The sequence below is a fragment of the Anolis carolinensis genome, chromosome 2 (genome assembly GCF_035594765.1).
Source record: "Anolis carolinensis isolate JA03-04 chromosome 2, rAnoCar3.1.pri, whole genome shotgun sequence".
Taxonomy (NCBI): domain Eukaryota; kingdom Metazoa; phylum Chordata; class Lepidosauria; order Squamata; family Dactyloidae; genus Anolis; species Anolis carolinensis.
Window position 1 is genome coordinate 78,600,802 of NC_085842.1, and position 17,012 is coordinate 78,617,813.

At 37.0% G+C, this 17,012-nt stretch overlaps 1 protein-coding gene across 1 annotated transcript; it reads left to right on the plus strand.

Moving 5' to 3' along the window:
- Positions 1-1,306: 1,306 nt before the first annotated feature.
- Positions 1,307-11,880, plus strand: tnnc1 (troponin C1, slow skeletal and cardiac type). Its single transcript, XM_003217643.4, has 6 exons — positions 1,307-1,461; positions 7,191-7,221; positions 8,622-8,768; positions 9,516-9,630; positions 10,294-10,430; positions 11,419-11,880. The coding sequence occupies exons 1-6, from the start codon at positions 1,438-1,440 to the stop codon at positions 11,448-11,450; spliced, it is 486 nt and encodes a 161-aa protein (XP_003217691.1). The 5' UTR covers positions 1,307-1,437; the 3' UTR covers positions 11,451-11,880.
- The last annotated feature ends 5,132 nt before the right edge of the window (positions 11,881-17,012 follow it).

The following is a 17,012-nucleotide window of genomic DNA, read 5'->3' on the forward strand; positions in this document are numbered from 1 at the left end:
TTCCTATACATCATTGGTATGATATTTAAACTATATAGATTATTGTACAGCATAGTAGCTTATGCTGCAACAATCTCTAGCACCAGTCTACTGCCACTATCCAGACTATTCTGTGATCCTTTTTTTTTGGTTAAAGTATGAATATTAGAACACATTTAAAATGGATTATCCTATCCAAAATGTAAAAAAAAAATAAAAAATACCCACGATACCCCTGAAGCGGTATTTAATTTAAGTGCAGATGTAATATGAGTTCTCTATATCACATTGAAAGTGCAAGGAGAGGAAAACCTTATTTGGAGCAGAAATTGAGTTAACATTTTAAAAATGATTTATTATTGATCTTAAGTTAGCCCCCCATTTGAAGAATAGAGTAGAATTGATCAATATAAACAAACAAGGAATAAATAAATTCACATTGAATGCTGGTTAGAAAATTCTTGCAGTTCTTTTAAAAGGGAGTCATTTCCCCAATATCTGGCATGTGCAATGCTAATTTTAAACACACATACATATTTGACACATAAATACCTGAGTTCATTATAATTTGGCCAGCTTTCCTAAGTTGTGTGCTACTCGGTTGGACAGAGGAGGGAGCTCTGAATCAATGGAGAGAGAGAAATTCTGTTTTGTGATATGGAACTTACTTTCAGTAGGAATGCCTCTGCTTGAATGATGCAAAAGTGTAGGACAGTGCAGTTGTTTTGTCAAGGGTAGAACTTCAATCACATCACAATGATTCTTGTAGAAAAAAAGACAGCAAGAATAAGTTAAGACAGGAAGATTTTGCCACAAACCTGTCTCTCAGCTGCGACGGTGCATGGTTTGAAGTACAGGCCCCCGTTCCTGTTCTTGGGTCTGTGGTTCTCCTGAAGAATATTGTAAAGTGTTTCTCAAAAAAGACAGTTCTTTCAGTAAGACCTTTTGATATTCCTAGTAGTCAAAAATTAGCTGTGCATTCTTCACCATCTGCACTAGTTTTGCTATGACTTGGTCATGTGGATGGATGATGGGAACAACAGAACGCAGGCAGCAGAGGTGGACCATGAGACTATGTGTCATCTGAATCCTGAAATAAGCATCAATGAAGAAAGGATCAGGTTTTCCTTCAGTTCTGTGTCTACTGAAGTGAAAACAAAGCTATCAGCGGAATTGGGAACTGGCTTTAGAAATGTCAGCTGTAACAAACTTCACATACCTCCCCTGAAGACAGGGTGAAGAGTCATGCCTGGAATGGATAGCATGGCCTTTTGTGGGTGTCTGTAAGCTGTGCGGAGCAGTGACCAGCCGCTCTTGATGGACACATTTAGGGCTGACAGCCTGCTATATAAGCAGAGTTTCCAAGGAGAGAAAGCTGGCAGAGACTGGGAATTTGTCTCTGTACAGTTTGCCATCTAAGCCCAGCTCCTGAGTCTTCCTGACCAACAATAATTAATTATGGATGATATTTATAAAGCAGCTGTAAGTAAGATTTTCATACATAATAATAGGTTGGGACCTCTCTCTAACTAAGCATTCTTAGGACTGTGCTTTGCCTCCTGACAAGAGAACTGGGTGTTAACGTTCAATCTGATGTCACAAATATTATATAGTGATGATCACGTATTATGTGGTTAAATGTAGTAACACAGAACTTTTGACAAGTGTTTTATTTGGTGCAGAGGTTTCTTATACAGCATACCATATAAATGGGATGCATGATTACTTTAACAAAATCTACTATCTCAAGTTTTTTGCAGTTCAATTTTGTTCTTAAGCTTATTGTTTTGAAGGGCTTAAGCCTGTTTTAATTCTGCATAGGATTTAGCTTTTAAATGTACTATATTGCATGTGCATTATTGCAGCCGAGCGATTAATTAATTAAACATTTGGTAGTGTGCATTTTTTAAAAATGGATAAGTTTTTCACCTGAGAAGGTGAAAAGTTTTTTGTGGAATCAACCTACAATTTGTCCATCTCCTAATTGTAATTAACAATTATTTAAGAAATGTTCTGTTGTTGGGTATCCATGGCTTTTAGTAACTATTACTTTGTAAAAGGCCCATTATAATTTAATGTGTTATAAAGTCACATTTTAAGTATATGCATACTGAAAGGGAAATGACTTTAAATCCCAATTACTAGAAGTTGAGATCTAAACCAAACTGAGTCTAGTTTTAAAAGTAGGTAAGGAGTCACTGGAGAAATGTATGGAAGTAATAAAAAACCCTCATTTCATTGTGAATGGAAGAACAATCCAAGCTATTTTTAGAGACTAATCGAGTTTGGGTTCTTCCGTAGTTAATCCTGTTATTGAGAAACCTTAGTAAAACAGATTGAAGAAGAATGATTCCTGCATATCAGAGTGAGGGATAAGCTCCCAGTAGGTTTAAACATCTGGTATGGCTTGTAAATAATCCACCAAAGCAAAACAGTATTTGGGCTGTGGACACACAGTATTTTAAATAATTGAAGATTACTTTTTAAGGAATATCTGAGACACCTAAAAATTCACATATAACCTGATATTCATTTACATACATGGTGATCCCACAATGTGGGGTGGGGGTGGGTGGGTTAGGGGGTAGATAGTGGAGTGAGGTTAGTACCCATGTCTTCTAACTGCAGCAGTGACCCAATCCATAATAGGTTATTAATTGCTGACTTGCAAATAGAAATATGGTGGCCCTGGCTGTCTGAAAGACCATGCTGGGGCCTCAACTACACTGCCCTATAATGCAATTTGAAACTGTATTATATGATCAGCGTGGACTCATATAATGCAGTTTTTCTTATATTTTTATAGATTTTTTAAAAAAAATTACAATGCAGTTGTGTTTTACTACAATCTGTTTAATTGTGTTTACATGAATGAAAGGTTTTTCAAAATCTTCTTCTCTCTTTCTTTATGTCTTCACCACTCTTTATTTTTATTCACTGTCCCCAAATTGCAACTCAGGCTACTACAACCCTCCCTGGATTGTTCCAGCTCCGCTTCCCCTCAACCCTTGGTTCATGGGGGGAAATCACTCACTTTAGGAAGCACTGCTCTAGAGTGAACCCTTATAAAGTAGAGTCTCACTTATCCAACACTCGCTTATCCAATGTTCTGGATTATCCAACGCATTTTTGTAGTCAATGTTTTCAATACATCATGATATTTTGGTGCTAAATTCGTAAATACAGTAATTACTACATAGCATTACTGCGTATTGAACTACTTTTTTGTCAAATTTGTTGTATAACATGATGTTTTGGTGCTTAATTTGTAAAATCATAACCTAATTTGATGTTAATAGGCTTTTCTTTAATGCCTCCTTATTATCCAACATATTCACTTATCCAACATTCTGCCGGCCCGTTTATGTTTGATAAGTGAGACTCTACTGTACTTTGTAAACTATTTTAAAGTACATTTATGCCATGTTTTCCCTACAAAGTTCTTTGTCAGGTAGGCTAAGGCTTCTTCCACACAGCTGTATAAAATCCACATTGAACTGTATTATATGGCAATGTGAACCCAGATAACCCAGTTCAAATCAGATATTGTGGATTATCTGCCTTCATATTCTGGGTTATATGACTGTGTGGAAGGGTCCTAAACTGACTAGCTTGGCTTGACAAAGGTCACCTAAAAACAGATTCATGGCTAAAGGATGGTTTCAAATCAGATTTCTCCTTTCCAAGTCAATGTTGTTAGTGTTTTCACATCATTTATAACTTATGGTGTTTTCATGGCAGAATTTATATTCAGAGGAGGTTTGCCCTTGTCTTCCTCTAAGGCTGAGAGGGTATGACTTGCCCAAGTGGGCTTTCATGGCTGAGCTGGGATTCTAACCCTGGCCTCCAGAGTCATAGTCCAACACTCCAGCCACTAGACCATGCTGGCTCCCAGACTTGTCAATGTGTTTGACACTTTACCCACAAAAGAAAGAACATTATGTTATGAATGCCTTTTATTGCAGAGTTGATTGCACATTTAAATGCGTAATGAATAATATATCCAATCATTTCTAAATACAACTGCTCATTTGGACCAGAGGAATCTAGTTGATTTCTCACCTTGCCCACTGACATCTTATACACAGAGCTAAGTTTAGAACAGTGTCCAGATGCTAGTGCGGGGAATATTGCCAGGGATGTGTGTCTAGATAAAAGTCTCCAGGGATAAATACCCATATCAATCATGTTTGGGGAACAATTGGGCATGTTATCTTTCTTACCCTTACCCGCACCCCAGACACTCACTAGTGCATAAAAATAGCCAGCATGCCAAAATAGTCAAGTTATGTGCGACACACACAGAAGTGACAAGAGGCATTTGTTCGCTGCCTTCAGGGTTTCCAGCTATCCTGGATTGCTGAAGGCTTGTTTTTTTGTTTTTTGTTTTGTGCTATTACAATGAAAGAGCATCTCACAGCTGCTCCACTTCTATCACAGAGGCTTAGATAAATGGATTCAGATTTCACTACAAAATTTTGAGTGGCGGTTTTGCTGCTATTGTTATCTGCTTACAATATAGACAGGCTCTTCCTCTTGTTCTGTCATTATCCTTTGAAGGTGCCCAGTCTTTTTGAAATGGATTGAGAGCATGCTAGCTTGGCAATACTGATGACTTCCATAAGGCTGTTCTGGCTCCACAAACAACTTGACAGGGGCAAAAGATTAGACTAGGGTTATCTGCGAGTGCAGCTTATCCTGAAGAGATGATCAGAACAGAACACATACCAGTGTCTCTACTAAGCAGACATATAAGGAACAACAGGATCATAAAATGCCTTTCATTCCCAAGTAGGAAAACATGAATTCTAGAGTTGCTATTTCTAGGTTTTTGAGTCAGCTGCATGCAAAGGTTTGTACAGAACATAAAGTCATATGGTTATTTTCCAGACATGGGACAATTCAGAAAAACATTCAGTATTAGTATTATACCTTTTAACTGCCCTGATTTGGGAGGCACAATCCTTGAGAAAGTCCTACTTTCCCAGCTGTTTTTAAAATGTCCCACAAAATCTCATGTCCTCACACCTTCTGCTTTTGTTTTTAGCTTACTTCAGTGTTGCAAACTGAATTTGAAATAAAAACGAATAACTCATCAGGAGGGAAAGAAAAAATGCAGGGGTTTCTGTGCTTTAAAATAGTTATTTCATGTTCCTTCCTCTTTAGCATTTGTCTTTTTCTTGCCTATTCACACCATTTTCACTTTGATGTGGCTTTTTCATCTGTTCCGCTTTTCATCTGTGAAATGTTGGAGGGCACAGAAGAGTCAAGTAGCACTGGTTCAATCCAAAAGCTGTGGTTAAGTTTGTATCAGAAATAGGTACAGTATAAACCCCATATACACATGTAGGATATGTTCCTGGCTTTCCATGGAAATGCAAAACTGTGGATAATAGCATGCCCCATTGAAAGAAACAACTTCCTGTAGGAGCTACTATAAAACTGCATTGGTGCACCTTAGAACATTTTTTTGTGAAACTGCAGGCATTAGTCCTGCAGATACAGGAATTGTATTGTACCAAAGAAGGACTTAAAGGATGAAATGGAAATACTGTATTCTATGAAGTAGAAAAAAAGATGGCTTTATTGAGCACTGAGGAAGTAAATTTTAAGAATAGAAAATGAGAGAAGGGGACAATGTAGTCACCAGACAGTGGGACATGAATATTTGAGGAGCAGAATGTAAATAAGGGAAACTTCACTGAGCACCTGGTTGTGCAGCAGGTTAAAACTGCTGAGTTACTGAACTTGCTGACCAAAAGGTCGGCAGTTCAAATCTGGGGAGCTGGGTGAGCTCCTGCTGTTAGCCCCAGCTTTTGTCAACCTAGCAGTTCGAAAATATGCAAATGTGAGTAGATCAATAGGTATTGCTCTGGTGCGTCATGCTGTCATGACGGCCACATAACCTTGGAGACAACGCCGGCTCTTCGGCTTAGATATGGAGATGAGCACCTCCCCCCCCCTCCAGTAGGACATGCCTAGATTTAATGTCAAGGGGAAAACCTTTACCTTTACCTTTGCACTGAACAAGACAAGGGCTCACCTCACCTGGCATTATTTTCCCACCCAGAGCCCTTTGGAAAGCCCCCCAAATACGAAGGCAACAGTTGCTCCCCAGAATTGTGGAATATGGCCTTTTATGCCTAGATGTTTTGCTGATCCATCATGATTAATAGCTATCACAGAGCTGGTCGTCCCATTGGGCAGAGGGCTGGGCAGTGTGTATGTTAGAAAAGCATGGCAGACCCTTCTAGCTACACAAGTGTTGCCCTCCATTAGGGCACAGAGGTGAGTGTGGTACTGATCTGTTCTGTATTTTCTGTTCTAGCCTGTTGCCCTCAGGTGTTATGATACATGTTCCCTCATTGAAGTAAGATTAATCTTCTGGCGTGGCCCAAGGTTTCCAATTATAGAATAGGAAGAAATACTATTATTTGCCTTAGGCAGCAAAAGCTGCTGACAGATTTATATTTCCTCTAAATTTGTCTTATCCTTTTTAAAACTAATTACATTAGTGACCAATTGACATCTTGGGGCATCAAATTCTACCAATAACTGTGTTGTTACAAGGAGTACTGCATTTTATTTCTCTTCATTTTATGGCTAATGAATTTAATTGGATAACCTCAATTTCAAATTATGGAAAAATGAAATAATGAACATGATTTAAAAAGATGAAGGTGAGGAAGTAGTCAGAGAAGAAAAGTGGAGAGATTTCAAAGGATTAAAAACATCTATCTTGAATTCTCCATAATTGTAGTGGTGAGATTTACAAGTGAATACAAGTTCTTTTGTTCCTTTATCTGGCCTTTTTTTGATGCATGCATCATCATTTCTGACAAACTTTCTTATAGTCTTGTAATTTTAAATTCAATTGAATCATTTGCAGCCTTAAAAACATAAATCAAGGAGTGCCTTAAATCTAAATATTGCCTTGATGAAGATGTTGAGCCAAATAATTCACAATTCTTACAAAAAGATGGATGTGATTAATTTTGAATTGCCTTGGTTTGACCACTCTTGGAAATTACAACTCTTACCAAAAATATATGCAAGTTCAACGAATAAATAGTATGTAGCTACATTTGGTATGTTTGTGAGGGATGATGACAAAATATCACAGAGGGACCAAATACAAGAATGGTAGTCACTATCTACAGATATATACTGTCTGATCAGTCAATATTAATTAGGTGTTCTCTTAATAACAGGTTGAGCAGTTGACTGAAGAACAGAAAAATGGTAAGTAAATGTCATACTAATCCAACTACGTCACGAAGGGGCAGTTTAACACATTGCCATCTTGAACTTGGAATGAACAGTTTAAGTTAAATGCGAGCTACTGGAAAATTCTGAACCGATATGTAAAATAGAATAAGTTTTGTTTTGGTGAAAATGTCAGACATGCTTTTCTTTGTAAGATGAATTCCAGCCTGATAATATGTACTTAAAATATAGTAAAGCTATTGAAAATGCTAAAATCAGATTCATATCCAGCAATTCAGCATAAAAACAAGGATCTAAACTTTTAATCTATGTTTAAAATGCTGCTGGACAAAAAGAATAGGACAATTCCTATGAGAGAAAATCAAAAGGATCTTCTATGGAACCAGTTCTGCAATTGTCAGTCTTATTTATGATTAAAGGTTAGAATTGTATGACATTCTTTGTTGGGATGTTTGACTATCATGCTTCCCATTCAAGGCCAACAAAATGTTTTTGTTATTTTTAATAGATAATTTTGAATCTTCAATCCATAGTTTATGTAGCATTCTAGGCAGGGAAAAGGGACAAATCTTAAGAGCTAACGGTATATTATTAGTGTTCTAAGGGCAAATATCCTTTTGTTATATTTGTGTTATTTTAAAAAAATCCAACAATCTGAATAGGATCTAAAACCAATATGGTGCAACTCTTGCTGTCAGTAGAGCATGGATTCTATTCAAAGATTGTGAAAATGTTTTAATTTCTCACCAATTCAGTTAAGCTGCATTGAGGTACCAATTAAAACTAAAGTTGTTACAGGTAGAAGCATTGGCAAGAACACTAGAGTGGAAGAGTTGTTGGAATAAATCATTTTGGAAGCTAGTGGACTCTCCTTTGCTTGATCTTTTAAAAAAGAAGATAGCCAATTGTCAAGGAGATATGATTATGGGTTCTTGAACTGGTAGGGGTTTAGATTTGATTCAGATATAAAGCAGGCCTTAATCAATCCCCATTCCAGGTGTGCAATTCTGATATTATAAAAGCACAGAAATCCTAAAGCTTAGGAAATCTCAGCACTTCTGGGCAGATTTTAGCCTTCAGAGTTAACAGGCTACGGTATTGTGGGAATGATAGTCCAAACAGCTATTAAAAATCTCTGGCTATTAGTTTCTGTTGCCTATTTTTCCAAACCATCCATACAATGCTAGAAGCCTTTTTTTTGTTTAAAACTCCTCTTGAGAAACATATTCATTTAGCCTTTGTGCTTGGCTGGTCCCAATTGTAGCAGACAGACCATCAGTATGACATCATCCAAAGAAGAAACGGAAAGCCATTTGGTCCATTGAGTTTGGAATCTATAGCCTACTTATATATGAACTTTCAAGCTTTTTTGTTGTTCCGTGTAACACCCTAAATCACTGTGTTCCTTTCTTCAGAATTCAAGGCTGCTTTTGATATCTTTGTCCTGGGTGCAGAGGATGGCTGTATCAGTACAAAAGAGCTGGGGAAGGTGATGAGGATGCTAGGACAAAATCCTACTCCTGAGGAGCTACAGGAAATGATTGATGAAGTAGATGAGGATGGTGAGATTTTTCTTTGGAAAGAGTAGTTATAATATAATGATACAATTTGTGTGTGAAAAGGAGTGTGGAGGAGAAATGAGGGAGAGGGGGAGCTAGATCTCCTTACATAACTTTCTGCTTCTTGGTTCATTGAATGTCTACATTCAAGTGATTAACAAAATGCAATCTACCTGGCATCAGCTGGGAACTTGAACAGAGCTGAACTTTATTTACCCTTTTACTTCTGGGTTCCTTGAAGTGAATAAAACACTATCTGGCTGAACAAAAGGACATTGGTTAGGAACTTGTTATCCATCTTTTGTATGAGCTTCTCAGTGCCAGATACAAGACAGACCCTACCATGATGAAGAATGAAGCTTTTGAGGTGGTTGGCTCAAGCTTAAAGCTGATGTGGTGCATCATGAGGTGCAGCAAACTGTTATTTGATTGGCAAAGAATTAAGCTTGATGCCCCCCTTCCCCATTGTCTCTTCCAACTCTACTATCCACTTGGCTGCCATTTGATGCTCTGCTTCAAGCCACAATAACGCCAACAATTTATTTAATTGTTCTTGGATATTGGGCAGGATAGAAATGGTTTCAATGAAATAAATTATGAGTCAGTGTTTAATCCCTTACCATCTCCTTCAGCATCTTGCAATATTGTAAGTAGGTTCATCTTAAAATCTAAAAGCAATAGTGATGGGAAGTTGTTCAAGCTGAGAGATAAGTTACCTTGGTTATTTTCTATTGTTCCCTTCACTGATAGGCAGTGGCACTGTAGATTTTGATGAGTTCTTAGTTATGATGGTCCGGTGTATGAAAGATGACAGCAAAGGAAAATCAGAAGAGGAGCTTTCAGATCTCTTCAGAATGTTTGACAAGTAAGTGGCTTGCATTTGCCATATGTGTATAATAGGCCTGAAGTCTTCCAGAGGTTGTTCACTGCAAATTCCATAATCCCTCTCCATTAGCAATGCAGGTTAAAAGTGATGGAAGCTGCAATGGGAAGCTACATGTTCTCCACTTCTAATGCCTAGAGCATGCGTGGGCAAATTTTGGCCCTCCAGCTGGTAAACTGGCTAGGATATCTGTGAGTTGAAGCCCAAAACACCTGGAGGGCTGAAGTTTGCCCATGCTTGCTCTAGTGTTATCATATTCAGCCAACATGCCATGCTCATCTCTTGTCTTGTGATGACTGGCAAAATATGTATTTGGGCGTATATACACACAAGAAAAAGGTAGTAACATTGCTTGCCACTCTTCTCTAAGGACTGACACAAATCTCACATGACCTTGCTTCCAGCAATAAGAAGAATATTGAGAAGTAATGTCTTGGCAAATATTCATGATATACAACAGAAAAGAATGGAAAATGTACTTAGGTAAATGTATCCCTCTGGGCATTTAGATTCAAGAACCAGAAGGCCCAGTTATCAGGGATTGATTTTATTCATTCTCCAAAATATTTGGACTCTTCCGTGTTAAATAGAGCAATTCCTGCAAATAGAATATTTCCTTTTTTGAGTTCTTCCATCTTTTCACAGGAATGCAGATGGATACATTGACTTGGATGAATTAAAACTCATGCTAAAAGCTACAGGAGAAACCATAACAGAAGATGACATTGAAGAACTAATGAAGGATGGAGACAAAAATAATGATGGCAAAATTGACTATGATGGTAAGTGGCTGTGCTGTATGTGTTCTTCTACCTAAATAGCACAGAAAAATGGTGGTAATTAGATACTGTAAATATCCTAAAAAGAAGCAGGGTATATATTTAAGATTGCTGTAAACTACAAAACTTCAAAAGCTACATCTTGAAGACCATAAATCACTCCTTCCACTGAAATAAATGGAAGACCATACTGATGTGTCTGACTGTGTGTACAATTTTCTCAATGAAATAGGATGCTCATTCTTTGTGCATGGCTATTCCCCTTCTGTGTCAATTTCCAATGGTTTACATTTAATCTGTGGTACAACTTTCCATATATTCAGTTGCAATCTGATGGTTTTTCCAGAAATAGGAACAAAAGTTGGTTGAAATTGGTATTAGTTCCAACTAAAGCAGATTCATTGAAATGATTTGGTCTCGTTAGCCCACTTTTTGAAAGTCCTATGGCTTTCACTGGTTCTACTCTAGTCAAGACCAAATTTAGATTCAACCCATCACATGCCATATCAGTAAAGCATGTTTTTGATCAATTAAATCAGTGGGTCCAGGTCTGCTTAATTGTATTTTGAATTTTAGCCACTGTTTCCTTGAGAATTTGATTTACAGATTATAGGGTGAGCTTGTCTTAGAGGAAAAAAACATTAATTTACAGAAAGTAAAGGCATAATAAACCTAAATCCAATTATGAACCCCAACTAGAGTAGACCTACCAAATCAATTACAGAAATGAAATACAATACTTCTGTATAATGAACTCCACTACTTGGTACTAACACTTGGGTTTAAATTATAATCTATAATCCATTTATGGACTTGCATGGCATTATTATACTTATATTTTTGAGCACACTTTGAGAGCGAGGAGTCCTGTAGCGAAATGAAAGAGTAGTGTAGGAGCAGCAAAGACAGGATGGGGAAGGGACTGGATTATCACTTTGTCTTCCAATGTTATTTCATTCTAAAAACATATATTATTTTCTTTCTCTGGCAGAATTCTTGGAGTTTATGAAAGGTGTTGAATAAACCTGAAATTTCTAGAAGAGCGGCCTCAGGATTGAACATCTCTTGTTTTGCCCTGCACCATTTTCATGAATTCTGTTTTGCTTACTGTATATGAAGTCTTGTACTGGACATGGTGAACATCAGGAAAACCTGAGTCATCTCTTAAATGCCTTGACTGGTCATCTTATAGCTATTTATTGAGATGAGTTCTTGTAATTCTTTTATTGATATTAGTAGCATTGATCATAAAGTGTTACTTAATGTAAAAGAATGTGTTACTTAATGTATCAAAATGATGACTGCTTGAGCCATTTAAGAATTCACTCAGAAATCTGACATGTGAGGTATGGCGATCCTTTCATATATCTCATCCCCAGCCAATGTCAGTGATTTGTAAAACCAATGAGAAATACTTTTTTTTGAGATGCTAATAAAATTATTTCAAAACCTATAGTGCTTTTCATGGATTTTGTACAGATCAATTGTCCAATAGCTATCATTCACATTTATAAAAATGATGTAATTCAAGTAGACATATACTGAAGCCTTCTCATGATGGTTTTATGATGTTCAGAACTGCAATCCTGAGGGTGTTTTGTGATATTTCCATTTGAAGTACAGTTAACGTTAGTAGTGGAGGCAGCCAGACAGCATTAGCTGAGATTTTTAGGATGCCCTCTTTCTCAGCCTACTTATGAAATTATTTTAAACAAAAGCAATAAAACTCATTTGGAAATACAAAGTTAAAAGACACCAATAAGAGCAATTTTTCCAATGCAAAATAAAAAAATAAAAATTGAATGGATTCTTGTGGCACAAATAAAATATGGTCCAACAGCAGTGCAGAGTAACTTGGTCTGTGCTATGCAGCACTATTTTCCTGTGCATAATAGTCAGTGATAGGTATGTAATTAGATTACATTTATCAATTAAATTAGACATTTTCTAACAAAGAGGGCAACTTAACTACATTTAGCTTTTGATTTAATTGGTTGACTTAATTTAAAATTTCAGCAATAATGGAATTCAATAATTAAAATATCAATTAGGTTATTTAATTAAATTCATATTTCGATTTCCTGTTTCTTGGCAGGGGGTTGGACTGGATGGCCCATGAGGTCTCTTCCAACTCTACTATTCTATGATTCTATGATTCCCAGCTGGTCCTTTGATGAATACAAATGGCAAACCAAGGAAATTTGGTTTATTTTTGTTCATGATTCACAATCTTGTTTTATTTTAGTCCAAGGATAAAATTTTAAACAAAAAGTATTAAGGGCAATTGGGAAGATGTGGAATTCTGTTTCTGAATCCATGCAGACTTTCTGTATTTTGTACCAGATACCACATTGAGGGCCTTCATTTGTCTCCACAAGCTGATTTTGGTTTGTTTGATGGCATTGAATGGAGCCTCCAGTGGCTCAGTGTGTTAAAGCGCTGAGCTGCTGAACTTGCAGACTGAAAGGTTCAAATCCGGGGAGTGGAGTGAGCGCCCGCTGTTAGCTCCAGCTTCTGCCAACCTAGCAGTTCGAAAACATGCAAATGTGAGTAGATCAATAGGTACCGCTCCGGCGGGAAGGTAATGGCGTTCCATGCAGTCATGCTGGCCACATGACCTTGGAGGTGTCTACGGACAACACCGGCTGTTCGGCTTAGAAATGGAGACGAGCACCAACCCCCAGAGTCAGACATGACTGGACTTAACGTCAGGGGAAACCCTTACCTTTACCTATGGCATTGAATGTTTGTCACTTTTTGCCTGGAGACTACCCTGAGTCCCCCCGGGGAGGTAGGGTGAGTTACAAATAATAATAATAATAATAATAATAATAATAATAATAATTATTATTATTATTATTATTAAGATGAGAAATTGGATTTTGAAAAATTTATGCAATCCAAAGGGGTTTCTATACCAGAATAAATACGTATTATTATTATCTTTATTTATAATAATATAATAATAACACTTTATTTATATTCTGTCCTTCTCCCCGAGGGGATTCAGAGTGGATTACAGTATATAAACAGATACAGGTAAACATTCAATGCTTAATTATAATACAATGAGACACACATACACAGACAAAGGCAAAGGCTTCTCCTTTTATTTATGGCTCTGGAGGTGGTGCTCATCTCTGGCTCTGGGGGAGGTACTTTTCTCCAATTCCAAGCTGAGAAGCCTGCATTGTCACCTCCTGGTCCTGTGGCTGCCGTGACTACTTGGAGTGCCTTTTTTGCCTTTCGCCTTCTCCCTGTGGGGACTGAAGACAGCTAAGAGGGCTATACAAAAGTTTAAAAACAATTAAATAGTAAAAACAGAATTTAAATACAGTAAATAAATACACTAAAATGGCCTTTAAAATTCATATTCCCTCTCAATCCCACTCAGCCTCCCCAGAACCAGCCCCTTACCATTATCAAAAATGTGTTCCTGATCTCAGTTTGGACAGAGGACAAGTATAGCCATCAAGACAATGTCAATATAGTGCTTTGTGAGCAGGTGTAGTGCTAAAGGGGGATACTGGGGCAGAATATTCTGAATCGCAGCTGGATTATTTTCCTGGTATTGACAATGATTAACAAAAATATTATACCAATATTCTTATCTCTGATAATCACATTGTTGTGCTGTTTATACATTATTCATGTATATTAGAGGGTTACTATTCATCAACCTCTCTCCCAACCACTCAATATCCTTTTGATTGGAATTGTATCTTCTTTTGAAACAAGCACAGGTAGTCGGAAGAGTAAGATGAGAGGCTAAAAGATTGCTGCGTACCATCTATTTCCAAGCTGCAGAGAAGCCTACATAACATAATTATCCAAGCAATAAAACTCTCATTGATTTCAAATGAACTCCCATTTATTCATTGGTAGTACAAGTTAGGTTCTAAATGACACAGAACACTGAAGATTAGATTCCCATTTATTCTACATTGCCAGAAAGGTTTGATAAAAAAAAAACCCAAACCTCTTTCTAAAGCAATCGCAAATGTGTCTTTTTATTGCTTTGGCATTAGGGCTTTTAAATTTATTACCCTTCTTCTTCCACGCATAAAACTGGATTCAAATGAAAGGGATAACATTATACTATCGATGAGAGAGTGTCTTTTGTAAGAGGCATAATAGGAGAATTATGAGAGATTATTATCCTTTCAACAGATGTCATTTCATGGCAACAAAATGGAATGATGAATCATTCTCTGTTTTCTTCCAATGCTTTAACATTCCTTGGACCCAATGCAACATGTAACTCCACTACCTGCTTGGATCAGGCCAATGAGAAGAAATGCAAGTTCGGTCTTGGAGTGTTAATGATTCTTGGTATGTTCTTGGGTTTCTGGTTCAATGGCATCATTGTTATACTAACAATTAGACATAAATTTCTCAGGAATCCTATGAATTATGCTATGGTGAACCTGTCAGTTGCAAACATGTTCAGCATAGTCTTTGGACTTGGTCCCACCATGGATGCTAATCTGAAAGGATATTCCTTCCAAAGCAAGTCATTCTGCACCTTTCAGGGATTCTGCATTACTCTGGTTGGTAAGTGTTCATCCATCTTGATCTAGATTTCTCTGTGGTATTGTTCATAGTATTTGTGTTGTTTAAAGCTGTCTGTATGTGCATTTACATCTACAATGGGCCTATGAAAAGAAAGAAATGTTCAGGTTGAGAATCCCTTATCCAGAAATTTGAAATAAAAAAAAATCAAAAATTGACCACCTGGGTGGCTGAGAAAGAAACACCTCTGTTTTCTGATGGCTCAATGTACACAAACTTATTTCATGCACACAAATATTAAAAATATTTCGTATAAAATCAATTTCAAGATAAGTGTATAAGGCTTGTGAGAAATGTAAATGAATTTCATGTTGAGACTTGGATCTCATCTGAAAAATATTTTATTATGCACATACAAATATTCCAAAAGCCAAAGAAATCCCAAGCACTTCAGATAAGGGATACTCAACCTATATCAGACATGAATAAATTAATATGTATGTGCTATAACATCTTATAGCAAAACTAAAATAATTACTCATTTTCTTAGTGCTAAAGGACAATGCTACAAACAGTTTACTAGCCTTTATTCCAATTCAAGCACAGGATTGCAAGAAGCCTACATTGTGACATATCAGGTTCAAAACTAGATTCCCTAGTATGTGTTCAATTTCTTTGATAAGGATTAGTGCACACTTTTCTAACCTGGTGCCTGCTAGCATGTGTGGATTTAGCTGCTAGGATCCATGACGAATTGGAGACTACCAGGTGAGGAAAAACAATTTCTACTGTTTAACTCACTAGCTAAACTACATGGCATATATTAAATGATGGTTCATATCTGAAAAACATTAATCTGAGTTCCACTATTTTCTTCTAAGCAAATGGTGTGAATAGTAGTCAGGAATTGTGAAAAAAGGGAACATATTATTATTATTACTATTATTATTATTAAAATAAATTATCAGAAGGACAACGGAGATATAACTGACAAAGCCCATGGCACAGAATTCTACCTTGTCCAACTACCTCCTAGATAGGACTGCTGTCATGTTGTCTACAAGAGATCAGAAGTGGAAAAACTTCTTTTTGGCATAGAAAGGAAAAGAGGAGCAAGCTCCATCCATTGAGTAGATTGTCCCAGGCCCAATGAAAGGTTTCTGGGGATTCAGTAAGGATAAGGATGTCTTCTAATGATAGTATGGTGGTTTTTAATCCAAGTAGGGACCCACTCTGTTTTTAGTTCAAAGCTGTTCAATGTGCTGAGCTCAGCCATAAATTCAGTACCTTGGATAGCTCTTTTCAAACTAAATCCCACTGCCTTTGAGCCATCTGCTGCCACTGGGGTAGGGGGTGGGGTAGGATGCTCCAATGACAAATCAGCCAATCTGTAAAGTTCCACTGCGAGGTCTAGAAATTAATATCGTCCTCTGAGCTTTGAGCAAACTTCAGCATCAACCCTCACTCATCTATGGCACTGAAAAGGGTCCACTCACTTGGCTCCCAATAGACAATCCACCTAGAATAGTGTAGCTGTTAAGAGAATGGCCTGGAATAAAGACCTCTATTATGGCTCAGTTTTCATCTCTTACATCAGCTTTTTAAAGGTTATTTTAGGCTGGGATGGGAATCATGCAACTATTGATAAGACATAATCTCAAACATTTCTTAATTTTAACGAAGTTATCTGAGGATGATGGGAGTTGCAATCCAACACTGCTAGGCACCTGTTGTGTGATGCCAATTTCAGACTTACAGAGATCTTCCTTTTATGAAGAATGACTATAATGCGTATTGAGTATCCCTTATCTGAAATGCTTGGGATCAGAAATATTTCCAATTTCCAATTTTTTATTTTGAAATACCTGCATTTGCATATATGTCCATAATGAGATATTTTATAGATGGGATTCAAGTCTAAACATGGCATTCATTTATATTTCATATACACCTTATATATGAAGTTAATTTAATGCAATATTTTAAATAATTGTTTATATGAAACCAAGTTTGTGTACACAGAACCATTTGAAACAAAAACGTCACTATCTTAGTCAGCCATGTGTACAGTTT

Excerpts from the sequence above, each read along its gene's own strand:
- tnnc1 (XM_003217643.4), top strand. The coding sequence starts at position 1,438 with ATGGATGATATTTATAAAGCAGCT. Across the intron at positions 7,222-8,621 it reads GACTGAAGAACAGAAAAATG|AATTCAAGGCTGCTTTTGAT; the intron begins GTAAGTAAATGT and ends TCCTTTCTTCAG. Across the intron at positions 8,769-9,515 it reads TGATGAAGTAGATGAGGATG|GCAGTGGCACTGTAGATTTT; the intron begins GTGAGATTTTTC and ends CTTCACTGATAG.